The sequence below is a fragment of the Neovison vison genome, chromosome 5 (assembly GCF_020171115.1).
Source record: "Neovison vison isolate M4711 chromosome 5, ASM_NN_V1, whole genome shotgun sequence".
Classification (NCBI taxonomy): Eukaryota; Metazoa; Chordata; class Mammalia; order Carnivora; family Mustelidae; genus Neogale; species Neogale vison.
Genome location: NC_058095.1, coordinates 28,950,759 through 28,964,420, shown reverse-complemented (window position 1 = coordinate 28,964,420; position 13,662 = coordinate 28,950,759). Strand labels below are relative to the sequence as shown.

Genomic DNA, 13,662 nt, shown 5'->3' with positions numbered 1-13,662 from the left:
TCCCCCAAAAAACAAGGGCATTATCATAAATAACTGTAATTCTATCAGACCTAAGAAACTTAACAATTGGTATTTTACCTAATATCCAGGACATATCCAATTTCTCTAATTCCCCTCAAAATTTTATTTATAGCTGTGTTCCCCCCACTCCCACCACCAATTCAGGATCTAGCCCAGGATCATGTCTTGCATTTGGTTGTCATGTCTTTCGAGCATCCTTTAATAGGCGAGGCTTTCTGCCTTTTCTTTCATGGCATTTGGCATTTATGAAGGTACAAAGCCAACTGTCATGTAGAATGTCCTATAAAGATTTGGGTTTTTCTGATTGTTTCCTCATGATTCAATTCAGGTTAAACAATTCTGGAAAGACTTACAAAGCTGATGTGGTATACTTCCCATTCCATCAAGTCAGGAGGCACAAACGTTTGTCCCATCTTGGGTGACACTAAAGTTTGATCATTTGATTGGGTTGTGGTTGCCAGATCCCTCCATTGTAAAAGTACCCTTTCCTTTTGTAATTAATAAGTAATCGATGGAAAGGTACTTAGAGACCACATCATTCCTCAACCAACTCACCCGGGGCCATTTACTGATGATCTTTGCCCAATTATTTACTATACTAGTGTTTGGGAAATCGTGCTGTCCTAATTTTCCCATTCGTTCTATACTTGACTTTCCTTTAGACCCCAAACAGATCCAGCCATATAATGAAGGACTCATCAAAATTTCTCTGGGTATATGAACCTACCTTCCAGGATGGTTCTGAAACTGCCCCTAAAGGAAGCTGTGGCAAACACTGTTCATGGACCACTGAAATCTCTCCTTCCCTGGCACAAGACTAGACTACATTCCCAAGCTCCTGGTGGCAATATATGGGCACATCTAAATTCTCTCCTGTGGAATGTCATTGGAAGGGATGTGTGCCACTTCCAGGTAGGCCTTAAAATGATGGAAGACAGCTATGCTAACCACTATACCACCAACACGAGATGATGGATATACTCCCTCCATGCTTTCTTTCTCTACTAACTAGAACCCATGGCCACCTGGCCTTGACCATGAAGATGACAATGCCTTAGAGCAGGAATCAGTAAATTACAACCACCACAGGTCAAATCAGACCCAGTGCCTGTTTTTGTAAATAAAGTTTTATTGGAACATGGCCACATTTGCTCATATACACATTTTCAATAGTTGCGTTCACATAACAAATGGCATGGCCCACAAAGCCTAAAATATTTATTGTCTGGCCATTTACAGTAAAAGTTTGCCAATCCCTGCTCTAGTATACAGTAGGAACTTGATAAATGAGAAATGTTAACTTTCCCATTCAATGGGCCCCTTAAATCCACCACCAAATGTATTTGAAACACATCTATCTTGGGGGAAAAGCCTGACCCTAATACCTCCAACTCTTTCCTTTTTTAACAGTAGGCTTCTGGAACATCCAGGATCTTGCTCCCAGCCCTCTTCCACACATCACCTTGTGCTTTAGGGCCAGGTGAATCTTCCTAAAACAGGATTGTCATCCCAATTTGCCTTGCTCAAGATCTCCCACTGTCTCTCTCTTGTCCTGACATCAAACCTAACCGGCTCTTAGCCTTCCAGACCCAGTAATCTGACTCTTCTTCCCCAAACTTAGCTGCACTTACAGCCAGAGCTGGGAGGGGGTGATGGGAAGAGAGAGATATTCCCCAATGCACCAAACTTAGGTGGGTACCAAAAACTCAGTAATCAAAATTAATAATATCTTAATGCAATATTTTTTAAAAAATAAAAAGTAGGGCGCCTGGGTGGCTCAGTTGGTTGGACGACTGCCTTCGGCTCAGGTCATGATCCTGGAGTCCTGGGATCGAGTCCCGCATCGGGCTCCCAGCTCCATGGGGAGTCTGCTTCTCTCTCTGACCTTCTCCTCGCTCATGCTCTCTCTCACTGTCTCTCTCTCAAATAAATAAATAAAATCTTTAAAAAATAAATAAATAAAATAAAAAATAAAAAGTAATGCATAAACATCTATGAACAACAAAATATCCAAATTTTAAACAAAGTCTTTGGAAATTAACCTCCACCTGCTCTGCCCCTCAATCTAAGTTCACGGGTTCTTAGACATGAAAAGGAGGTAATCACTCAAAACAGCTGGCCAGCTGCCTCCTGTCTTCAGGAAACCCACAGATCTCAAGAGAGATCATTCTGAAACTACCCCTCCCACAGCCCCCTTGCTATACCTCCAGCACCAACAGAATCTTAGCTTTTGTTAATGAACGTACAATGTTTCAGCTTTGAGATAGGAAGCCACCTGCTGATCCTAGAGCGGCTTTCTAGGTCTTTGCATTTTCCATTAGCAGGTGGCAGTCTCCTGGCGACAGAGGAGTCTTTCATATACAGCTCACTCGACAATGACTCCAGCTTTGTGTTAGTGCACAGTCTAGCAGGAAAGGGGTGCAGAGACCCAGATCAGTGTGTCTCAGAGTGAGAAGAACAGAGAGCACTGCCCAGGCTGAGACGCCAGCAGTGCCATCAAACAGAGACCAGCAGGGGAGAAGGGCTTTGTGCCTTCAGATATGCAGGGATGGGGGGGGGGCTGCTGTGAGAAGTGTGGGCACATTCTAAGGAGAGAAAAAAGTGAAAGAAAGCAGAGGAAAGAACTCTCCAGTTGCTGCCAAACAGGAAAGCGGCATGTCCCTCCTCTGAGCCCCTCTCAGCTGGGGTTCCGTTTCCAGTTACCACTGGGCCAAAGGGGGTTGTCTCATCACAATACAAATAATTTTCAAAAGGTGCTAAACATTGCCTCTTCTGACTCAGAAAGACAAGGAAACTGCTCAGAGCCGCCCCCCCCCAACTTTTTTAAAGTCAGTCTCTCACTTTGCCCTTGCTTGTGGTGGGGGGGGAAGCTCTGCGATTGGGCCACCCCTCCCCCCCCATCCTCCCACCTTCCTCCTCCCCAGGGCCATTTGCCTTCTACCCCTTATCTGACCTCAACTGTGCAGTTCCCCCACCAAAGGAATTTCAAACATAAGGCAACAGCTGCAGAGAGATTTTGGGGGGATATTAAAGCCTTGCAGGGAAAGTGCTGGGCCTTGAAAGTCTTTATCTACAGATAACAAACTTGGCGGGGTGCGAGGTTTGCTGAAGAACAGTCACATTAGCAGCTGTCCACTTATACATTCCCCAGGCAAATCCCAGCTTCAGGTCCCCACATGCCCTCCCCCGCCCCCACAGCAAGCATTTCTAAATCAACACTCAGGAGGCTGCCTTGTCCTGAAAGCCACTGCTGGGGGCGGATAGCCAGGGCAGCCTGCTGCCAGGCCCCACAGGAGTAGGCTGTGTGCCGCCCACCTGCCACCCACCTGCACCCCGACAGCCCTGGGTGGCCAGAACTCTGTGTTCTGGCCTCGTTCGGCCATCAGTGCCCTTGATCCCTTGCACACCACACCTGAAGGAAGCTTTACATCCCTCCCCTGCTGTGCTCTCCTTCCACCTGGCTCTGTCCTGCTGTCCTCCCTAGTGAACAACCCCCTCCTCTCCACAGCCCAAAGCTCTCCTCACCCTCAGCCTTTACCTGCTGCAGGAACGGACACCTGGCTCCCTGCCCTCCCAGGTCTCCGGCTTCCCCACGGCCCTTGCCAGCGGAGACTCACTCCCCCATTCCACAGCACACCATTTCCCCTCCAATCTCTGAGGTTTAGGCCATGCCCCAGCCCATGCCCACCCTCTCCTGGTTACTCCCCCTTACTCTACCTTGGCAACAAGCTCACAGCCTTCTCTCCACCTAGCTGCTACCACCATGGAAGGAGGTCTTCACCATCCATCAATCCCACACCCTGGCTCTCTGTCCCTTGACCCCATCTCCAAACACCTCCCCCCTCCTCTCCATTTCAGCCACACCTTCCCCTACACAGAATCTCTTCTGACACCAGGAATTCTGACCTTGTGACATTGCGCCCCCTTGCCCTAACCTCCCCGCCTTCCACCCCATTCATCCAGTGACTCTCACCACACCAACACTGTGTCCTCGGCCTCACGTCCATTCCCTTTTCCACCGCTTTCCCAGGCGGCCAGCCCCCCTGGCCCCCCAAGGCCTCTTCCCCATGCAGCCTGAAGCACACACTCTTCAACTGCCCTCTCGCCCAATGTCTCAAAATCACCACAGTCTTTCTGAACCCCAACCCTGGACAAATCAACAGCCTTTTTTGCTGAGCAGACCCCACAGTGGAGAAAAGCACAAAACCTAGATCAAGCCCCCGGATCAATGGCCACCCACCTCAGTGGGGCCCTCTACACTGCCACCAGTGTCTCTGTCCCAATCCCCAGGGGCCTGCCGGGGGACACAGAGCTCCTCTGACCTAACCTCCATCCTTCCATTCTCTCCAGCTCCTTGGAGGCCTTGAGCCACATTTCCTGCTCCATTCCTCCTATATGGACAACCTCTCCCCATGACCCAGAAACAGCATCTAAACAAGTCCAAGTGTCCTAATCTCTCTCCTCTGAGAAATAAGTAAGCCCTCCCTGGGCACATCTCCCTCAAGCTACTGCCCCATCTCTCTTCTCCTCCTAACCAGAGGTCTACACTCCCTGCCCTGCTGTCAGCTGGGCCGCCCACTTCCACCACACAAGTGCTCTCACAGGGCCACTGAGGGGGGACATTCAGTGTTGTTCTGACACAGCTAACCTCCCCCACCGCACTCCCCACACGCCCGTTTCTGTGACATCACACTTCTGTGTGCACCTGTGTCTCTGAGCTCCCTCCTCACACCAACGCTGAGGCTTGGGCTCCTCCAAGACCTCTTACGGGCCCTCTGCTGTCAACACCTCGACTCCCATCAACCACTCTGCCACACAGACCGACATCTCCAGACACGTTTATCCAACTGCTTCCTACACTTCTCCACTCAGAGGCTGCAGATGTTCATGGGCAACACAGCCAGAAACAGATTACTTTCTCTTCAACTCCTTCTCCTGTGTCCCACTCCTCAGTGAATGGCTGGGCCCAGCAGAGTTAACGACCAATATTTGCTGAGTGAATAAATCTTCCCTCATTCTTCACAGCCAGTCACCAAGACCTGTCCATCCTCGTACTACAACCCTGTGCTTCTTGCTTAGGTGAGGCTGGCTGCCTTCTAGGCAACTTTTCGAAAAGCCCCGGGGCTCCCTCGATTACGGAGGGACAGGGATCTTGCCGGTGTGCCCTGGCCCGTGAATGGCGAGCCACCGCGCGGATCACAACGCACTGTGAGGCCCGCCTGCTCTGCGGCACCTCCGCTGCACCGGGAGCTCACCTCCACCAGCACCCGTGGCCCGGCCCACGGGAGCCGCTCAGTCAGTATTATAGGTTTGCAGTCAGTGAGCGGAGTACCGAGCTTAAGGGACCACAGCGCGCCCGGGAGTCTGCGGCTAGACGACCAGCCCGCGCCAGGCCGCAGCGCGCCAGCTCAGCCTGCACGCCGCGCGCCCGCCCGCCAGCCCACGCGGCGGGGCCCCGCCCCGTCCCACGCGGCGCCCCCGGAGGCCAATAAAAATGGTCTGCGGGGCACCGCCTCGACACGCTATACACGGACGAGCCAATGGGCGCGCTCTGCGGCGAGCGCCGCTCCCACGGCGGCTTCGCAGCCAGCCAATGAGAGTGGCCGGCGTAGCCCTCGAGGGGGCGGAGCGGGCGGCGGGGGCGCGGAGTCCTGGGACGCTGTGCGGGCGGGGGCCCTCTTCCCACGTCGGCTGTACAGGCGAGCGCGCTCTCGGCTCCTGCCCCGCGTAACCAACGGATGATGGGGGCTCTGGGCGCCCGGCGCGGCCTGGAGTGGCTACTGGGCCTCTACTTCCTCTCTCACGTCCCCATCACTCTGCTCCTGGACCTGCAAGTGGTGCTGCCGCGCGAACTCTACCCGGTCGAGGTGAGGGCGACAGTTAGTCCTGTCCGCCAGTCTTCGAGGTTGGGGCCCCTGCGCGCGCTGTGCTTGTACGCTGGCGTCCCCAAGAGCTCCCCTCCTCCGTCGGAGCTCCCCCGCACCCCGGGTTCTGGTTCTGCTCCCCCTTTCCCTCCCGCCCTCTTAGGCCCTTACACTGCCCCGGCCCCTTCTTACCGGTCAACTCGACGTCTTGCTTGGGGTTTTCCTTGCCCCAGACCCTTACCCCAAGCTGCTTGGTGCAGACACTTTGGTCCTTTTGAAGACCCTCCTCCCCTGGGTCTGTAAGGTCCTCACCCTCCACCTCTGGTCAGTGGTATTTGAGGGAAGTAGCCTGGATGAAACCAGTGTCTCAATCACGTGCTGGATCTGTGTGTTCTTTGAAAGAGCCCTAAAATACTGTCTAATCCCAAAGAGACGGTGCAAGTGGAATTAGACCCGTAGAAAGGGCATGCACAGATCATTCCTTCAGGATCAGGATCCAGCAACTTCAAAAGCTCCTAAGTAAATTAAGGACACCTTCTCAAATCAGCCCTTGTCATTAGGTTCCAGTAAGAATGATCACCTGAGTAGAAATCAGGGCGAAAAACCCCATTCTCTGGTTGTTGAGTATTCTTTACCCAAAACATTGCTTTAATGCTTGTCATTCCTTCAGGGCAACCGTTTTATTTTCTCTGGTCTTTTTTATGTCTGGACCCCGTAACCTACCATGAAATTCGTGTCCTCAGTTCTGTGCTTCTCCAGATTGTCTGCAGAACTGTGAGCAAGACTGACTCATCTACCTAAGCATTTGATTTTGCCTCTCTATGTCTTTAGATGTTTTTTCTCTGTAGAGCAGGGGTTCTTAACTTTAGGTCCAGGAACCACTTACGGGGTATGCAAATTGTGCCTTGTATTTTTCTGGGAGGAGAGTCTGTAGCTTCCATTAACTTTTCTAGGGGTCTGACCTTCCCAGAAAGGCCACTGCTCAACAGTGTACCCCACTCCATAGCCCTTTTGTTTGCTTCTAGATCCCAAGCATAACAGGGAGGTCTTCTGACCTACCTTTTCTTAAGAAAACTATAGGAATTGATTGGTAAGAACATTGAACTGCAGTCTGAGGACCTGGTTCTTTTAAGAACTGCCTTGGTATCTTGAGCAAGTCCAGGCTGTGTAGCCTCACCTGCCAAGTAAGAGAGAGCTGAGTGAGCTTGTGAGCTAGCCATATAGGGGTGTGAGTTTCCTCTTGCCGCTGTAACAAAATACCAGAAACACTGGGGTTTGAGACAACTTACTGGCTCACAGTTTTGGAGTTCAGGAGTTCAAAATGCATCTTGTTGGGCTGGTTCCTTTGCAGATCTTACTGGAGAATCTGTTCCTTGCCTCTTCAGGTTGTGGAGGCTGCCAGTGTTCCCTGGCTTGCGGACATACCGCTTCAATCTCTGCGTCTGTCATCGCTTTGCTGCCTTTTCTATAATTCGGGCTCCCTCTGCCCCACATTTATAAGGAGGCGTACGATTACATTCAGAGACAACCAGCTGGCCCGCATAGCTAGCCTCTCCGTCTCAGGACCCTTAACTTAGTCACATCTGTAGAGTTTCTTGCCGAAAAAGGTTAGGTGCAGAGATTCCAGGGGATTAGGACGGGGATATCTTTGGGGCGGGGGGGCTGTCATTCCGCCTGCCACACAGTCGCACTCTCAGAAGGCCTCCACAGCTGTGCACCAGCTGTTAGTTGCCTGGAAGGAAGGAGAGCCTCATGTGTGGCTTGCAGAGCCTGTGTGGCCAGCAAAGCTCGGGCAGGCTGCCTGCTCAGTCTTTAAGTGAATCCCTTTAGGACTGGGCACTTCTGTTCCTCCAGGTATTCCTGACTTAACAGCTGGGACTTTATTTTTTTTTTTTAAAGATTTTATTTATTTATTTGACAGAGATCACAAGTAGACGGAGAGGCAGGCAGACAGAGAGAGGGAGAGGGAAGCAGGCTCCCCGCTGAGCAGAGAGCCCGATGCGGGACTCGATCCCAGGACCCTGAGATCATGACCTGAGCCGAAGGCAGCAGCTCAACCCACTGAGCCACCCAGGCGCCCTGGGACTTTATCTTTTCTGAATGTGCTATTCCCCCAGGTCCTTGCTCCCCACTCACTGAATACAATAAAAATGCATGGAGTGCCATAAAGACCCCATTTAAGCTTATATATTTGATTTGGTCAAGTTTTCTCACCTTTATAATATTGACTTACTGTAAAAGGTCATGGGCCACTGCAAGCAGGATCTGGCCAAATTGTGCATGTGTGTGTCTGTCTGTCTGATGCCATTTGAAGGTGTTAGCAACACGGGGGCATCCTATTTTTAAAAGGCTGTGTCTCTTTTCACTCTTGTTGCTTTGGAGTAGAGTTTGAAGGTTTTGTTGGTTCTTTATGGGGAAATAATAAAATCCTTGAGTTCTTCTCAGGTTCTCTTTGAAAAAGTGCCAAATCTTAACATCTGCTGTGTTTTTCTTCCCTACATAGAAGGAATTTTCCCCTAGCACTAAAAAGTTTGCAGAGCTCCCATAATGGTTGGGCTAAAATTTGCCAATTAAATACCTTCCTTGGTTTGAACAGATCAACAATTGGACAAACTCTTACTATGAAACAGTAAGGATTTTGTTTGACTTAGAACTTGGAGAAGATGGGGAAGCATTTTGTAATATTGTTTGCAGCTGGGGAGCATTGCTTCTGCTACAATAAGGAAAGACGGGGAGCGCCTGGGTGGCTCAGTTGGTTAGGCTTCTGCCTTCAGCTCGGGTCATGATCCAGGGTCCTGGGATCGAGCCCCTCAATGAGAAGCCTGCTTCTCCTTCTCCTGCTGTGCTCTCCCTCTCTGTCAAATAAATAAAATCTTCAAAACAAATTTTAAAAAGGTGAGCGTCTATGTGTGAAATCAGTCTGTGCTCTTGTTCTTCTTTTTAAGAGAGAGAGAGAGCATGATCGAGGAGGGGCAAAGGCAGAGGGAGAGAATCTTAAGCAGGCTCCATGCCCAGCAAGGAGCCCAGAATGGGGCTCGATCTCATGACCCTGAGATCCTGACCCGAGCGGAAATCAAGAGTAGAACGCTTAACCAACTGAGCCAACCAGACACCTTCATGCCCTCATTCTAAGGTAGAGAAGTACCTTTGCAACTCATGGTTTAGAAATCCTTGTGCAAAGGCCAGGTGAAAAGTTTAATGGGTAAGAGTGGTAAGTTGAGTCAAATGTGAGTCAGGTATAAACCTTTTTTGGGGTCTTAGCTAATAGGAATAATTCTTACTAACAACAGTTGCATGCTGAGATTTTAATAGGATTAAACTTGAATTTCTCTGAATATGGGTTAATTACATTTAATTATGTAATGGTAACATTTACTGTGTGCTTGCCATTGTTCTAAGGACCATGTACATTAAGTCCTTTCATCTTACCAATAGTGAGCTAAGTACTATAATTGGAAAACAAATTCCGTGAGATTAAGCACTTTGCCCAGAGCCAGGAATTGGGCCCCCACGTCCCATGCTCTTCACTCGGCCAAGGACCAATGAGTTGCCTTCCATCTGCCCTTATCCAGGCCTTGGTCTGGCATCATGTGGCTATTATGTGACTGTGGGCAGGTGCTTGGGTCCTAATTGATTTACTTCCAGAGCTGGCTGATTAGATTATTTTAAGTTTTGCTAATCTCATCCTGCAGCCCTTAGAAATCACCAGGCTATATAGAACTGTCTAGATTTAGGAAATAGGTTGATCTGAGAGGTTGTATACAAATTGAATAGAAAATGAAATTCAAACAAATCAGAGAATGCCTTGTAAATCTTAGGGTAAATCTTCAGAGCAGGTCATTCCCTTAAATATTTTTTTTAAGAAAATCTAGAAAGCAGGGCGCCTGCATCTGACTTCGGCACAGGTCATGATCCCAGGGTCCCGGGATTGAGCCCCACCTCCAAGCACAGAAGAAAGCCTGCTTCTCTCTCTCCCACTCCCCCTGCTTGTGTTCCCTGTCTTGCTGTCAAATAAATAAAATCTTTAAAAAAAAGAAAAGAAAATCTAGAAAGCCAAAAAGGACCTTAAATATTTGGTCCAAGTTGCTTGTTCTGCTGATGAGGAAACAGAGCCCAGGAGAGGTGCAGGGACTTTTTTATGAGTATTTTCTATCCCATTACCACCCTGAGAAGTGCCTAGAAGGAAGCCAAGAGTATTGCTGTAAGATTTTTATTTCAAATCAAGTACGAATTCGGTATCACTTGGTAGATAAACTGGTCATTGAGCCACAGCCTTTCTGAAAGTAAGATCAGGCTAACAAAATGTTTGTTTCTGGATATTTGCTTAAAGGCTGCTTTCAGCAGTGAGGCCTTTATTTCACAATAGTGAGCCTTTATCTTTTGATTAAAAATTAACAGGAAAAACATCTTTGGATTTTCCATTACAGGCTGAATTCTGACACTGGAAGTTGCTTTGATTTATCATGAGATCAAGAAACGTTTTTGGTTTTGGAGGCTGGTGTATCAAGACAGGGTGTAAAATGCAACAGACCTTCAGTAGTCTGTGTGGTGTGGGGAGCCCTGGGCTTTGGGCTTTTACAAAGGGCACAAAAGGGGCAACCTCAAACCTTCCTGCTTCCTTCCTCTGCTGGCAGCCGTGTCTTCATGGATGCACAGTTTCTGATTTAACAGTGGTTAGCGGGGTGGGCAGCCAGCTGGAACCCAGACTGCTAACTGTCGGGCGGTGACACAGCCTAGAAGCTCTGTAGCTTGTGGTTTGGGCAGTGTGTTCTACAAATACCCTCCTGGTCTCCTAAAAGAACACTCTTCAGAACTAGAATAGTTAAGAATGATGAGGAGCTTGAGATTTAGGGATTGAATTGTCAAAAATTGCATCTTCATAGAGGTTAAATTGATCTCCCTTCTTCCATCCCCGCCACACCCCCCAGCCCACCCCAAAAGGCAAACTCGGTTCATTTCTGTGTTTGAAGTGGTCTGGGCCTTGGAGCCAGGTGTGCGGCCACTCCTGTTCCAGGCTGGATGGTAGGATGCTTTCCACATCTGTCCTTGACCAAGAAGGAGACTGTTGACAGATCCATTGCCTTTGTGTGCTCATTCCGCCTACTGTGTGCCGGCCTCCATTGCTCACCAATGTGGGCAACACAGCGGGCTGTGTGTTGTCACGGAGTCGTGAACAGATGCTGTGTAGCCCAGAGGGTGTGGGAGAACTGAGCGAAGCTTCTCGGAGGATCTAGCGAGTTGTTCGGAAGTGACCACCTGGGCTGCGGTGGGACGGAGCTGCGGCCTATCCCACCAGGTAGCTGTACTCACGATGACCTTTCTCTTTCCTCAGCTGACAAACCTGCTGAAGTGGTACACGAAGGAGTTCAAAGACCCTCTGCTTCAGGCCCCCCCAGCGTGGTTTAAGTCCTTCCTGTTTTGCGAGCTTGTGTTCCAGCTGCCTTTCTTTCCCATAGCGGCGTACGCCTTCTTGAGAGGTCGGTAGCTAGTGGGGAAATCCCATTTTTGATTTTTGAAATGAGGTCCCAGAAATCTTTTGGGAAAGTGTCTTGGCGAAGGGGAGCAGTCCCTGTGAGGGTGACCTCGGGTGGGGTGGGGATGGCAGGGGAGGTCACATAAAAGGACGTTACTTGGGGTGCAGGCCTGTGCCTGTGCTTAGCTGGGAACCTCTCCTGCACCAGGGGCTGCTTGCAGATTGAACTTGTTCCTTTTTATTGTTTTGGGGGGTTTTTTGTTCGTTTGTTTTTACCCCTGCAGAATTTTCCTTTCATCATTGGCTTTTGTGTTTCTGACTTGGATAGCACCAGACTGGCTTTTATGCAGTAGCATCATCCCAGAAGGGTTTCACTTCTTCTTTTCTTACAGTGTTCCCCTGGGACTAACGCTTTTATAAAGATGGGGGCCGAACTCACGTACATAGTAACTAAGCTCATACACCCTTTTTCCCAGTGGAGCCCCCCAACTCTGTGTCTTGGCAGAAGCTGTTGGTCTTCTCACCTATATGTAATTCCTTAACAGATGCTGTTGGCAGGCCCCGCCCCCGGCCTCAGGCCCCGCCCCCGGCCTCGTGTCAACTGTTAATGTCCATTTTACTGCCACAGAGTTGTTCTGAATCCAGCTTGAACCCCCGCCCTTGGTTCTCTGGCGGTCCCTGTGCTAGAGCCCCAGTTCCGGGCGCTAGGCGGCATTAGAGCACCCCCAGTCCTCCATTCGTTTGCCCTAGGAGGGGAGGATTCAACTGGAGGGAGCGAGCAGGCATGGAGAAAAACGGGGGGGGGTCCCCCCTAGGGTCATGAGCAGACCTAATGCTTCTCTCCCCCACTCCCCACTTCAGGAGGCTGCAGGTGGATCCGCACCCCTGCAATCATCTATTCCGTTCACACCATGACAACGCTCATTCCAATCCTCTCAACGTTTCTATTTGATGATTTCTCCAAAGCCAGTGGTTTCAAAGGACAAGGACCTAAGACTTTCCACGAAAGACTTACCCTCGTCTCTGTCTATGCCCCCTACTTTCTCATCCCTCTTATGCTTCTGCTTTTCATGTTGCGGAGCCCCTACTACAAGTACGAGGAGAAAAGGAAGAAAAAATGAATGACAGCTGTAACGACTGGCCCCAGGGGGAGAAGCCCACAGCGTGGTTTTCCTGTTGGACCCAGTATGAGGAAAACTGCTCAGAACCCATGTCTCCAGTAGCATTTGAAACACACCAGCAACACACAAAGAGCAAGACTCTGGCAGGAGCCACATCAGAACTTCGCCTTCTGAGGACACTGGCGCCAACAGACCAGTCAGCTGAGCACAGACAGAAGGGTGTGGGCTGGCTTATAGGGAAGCAGTGCCAAATACCTCCCCGTGGCCCCGAGTTCCACTGTGAGCAGGAACAGACCAGATCCCGGATAAACTTCCAAGAAACGTGGTCTGCTTGGCATGTTCATGAGTCCCCTGACCCACAGTGCACATGTGATTAAAACTCTTGACTCCTGATTCTTTGCAGCATATCCTTTATCAGCAAAATGAAGAGTGGGATTTCTGGGGTCATTGTTAAGTTTGAAATTATGCCTCTTTAATATGCATTAAAAACTATCATGACTTTTTTTTTTCCCCCCTCCACCCTTGGTTGGGGGAAAGCTTCTGCAAGAGGCCTGAACTCAATTTTACTCAAGGGTCAGCTCTGGCCTGACTTTCAGAAATGGATTAAGCTTGAAGGTGTTTTGTTTCTGTATTAAACAGGTCATCCCAGAAAAGACTTTTTTTTTTTTTTTAATCTCCTGATTCCTTCTTTCCAAACCTTAATCTTCTATGTTTTTACAGACTACCTGAAATTAAGTCCCTTCCCTCTGAGGTCTGGTGCCTCACACCTGATGTGTCGTGTGCTTCCTGTTGGATAACTGCACATTTCCTGAGAGTTTCGTCATCCTTCCTGGCTTGTTCTCTAAGTAAAGGGGCAGCAAGGCATGACATGTCCATTGTGTAAACGCTAGCTTGCTTCACTGGGTTCCTTGCTTTCTCTAAATCATACTCAAGGTCAACTCAAAACACACACACATACCTGTGAACACACATGGGAAATGAGAACTGGTCCTGTCTGGTTCCCTCTTTTTGTCTGTTTTGCTCACAGGCCATGCTGGTCTGTTTGTTGGGAGTATTGTCTGACTCATGTGTCCGGTCCAAATAAAGGCACCTGCTGACCACTGCCTGACTTGTTTCGTGGCCGAGGGAGGGTTGCAAGAGTCCAGGGTTCTCTCAAGGTGTTAAACGTACACTTCAAAGGCAC

General features: G+C 49.6%; 1 protein-coding gene across 1 annotated transcript; it reads left to right on the top strand.

Moving 5' to 3' along the window:
- The first annotated feature begins 5,688 nt into the window (after window positions 1–5,688).
- On the top strand, window positions 5,689–13,580 carry TMEM97 (transmembrane protein 97). The gene is made up of 3 exons (XM_044248328.1): window positions 5,689–5,888; window positions 11,218–11,362; window positions 12,220–13,580. The coding sequence occupies exons 1-3, from the start codon at window positions 5,760–5,762 to the stop codon at window positions 12,477–12,479; spliced, it is 534 nt and encodes a 177-aa protein (XP_044104263.1). The 5' UTR covers window positions 5,689–5,759; the 3' UTR covers window positions 12,480–13,580.
- Window positions 13,581–13,662: the final 82 nt, after the last annotated feature.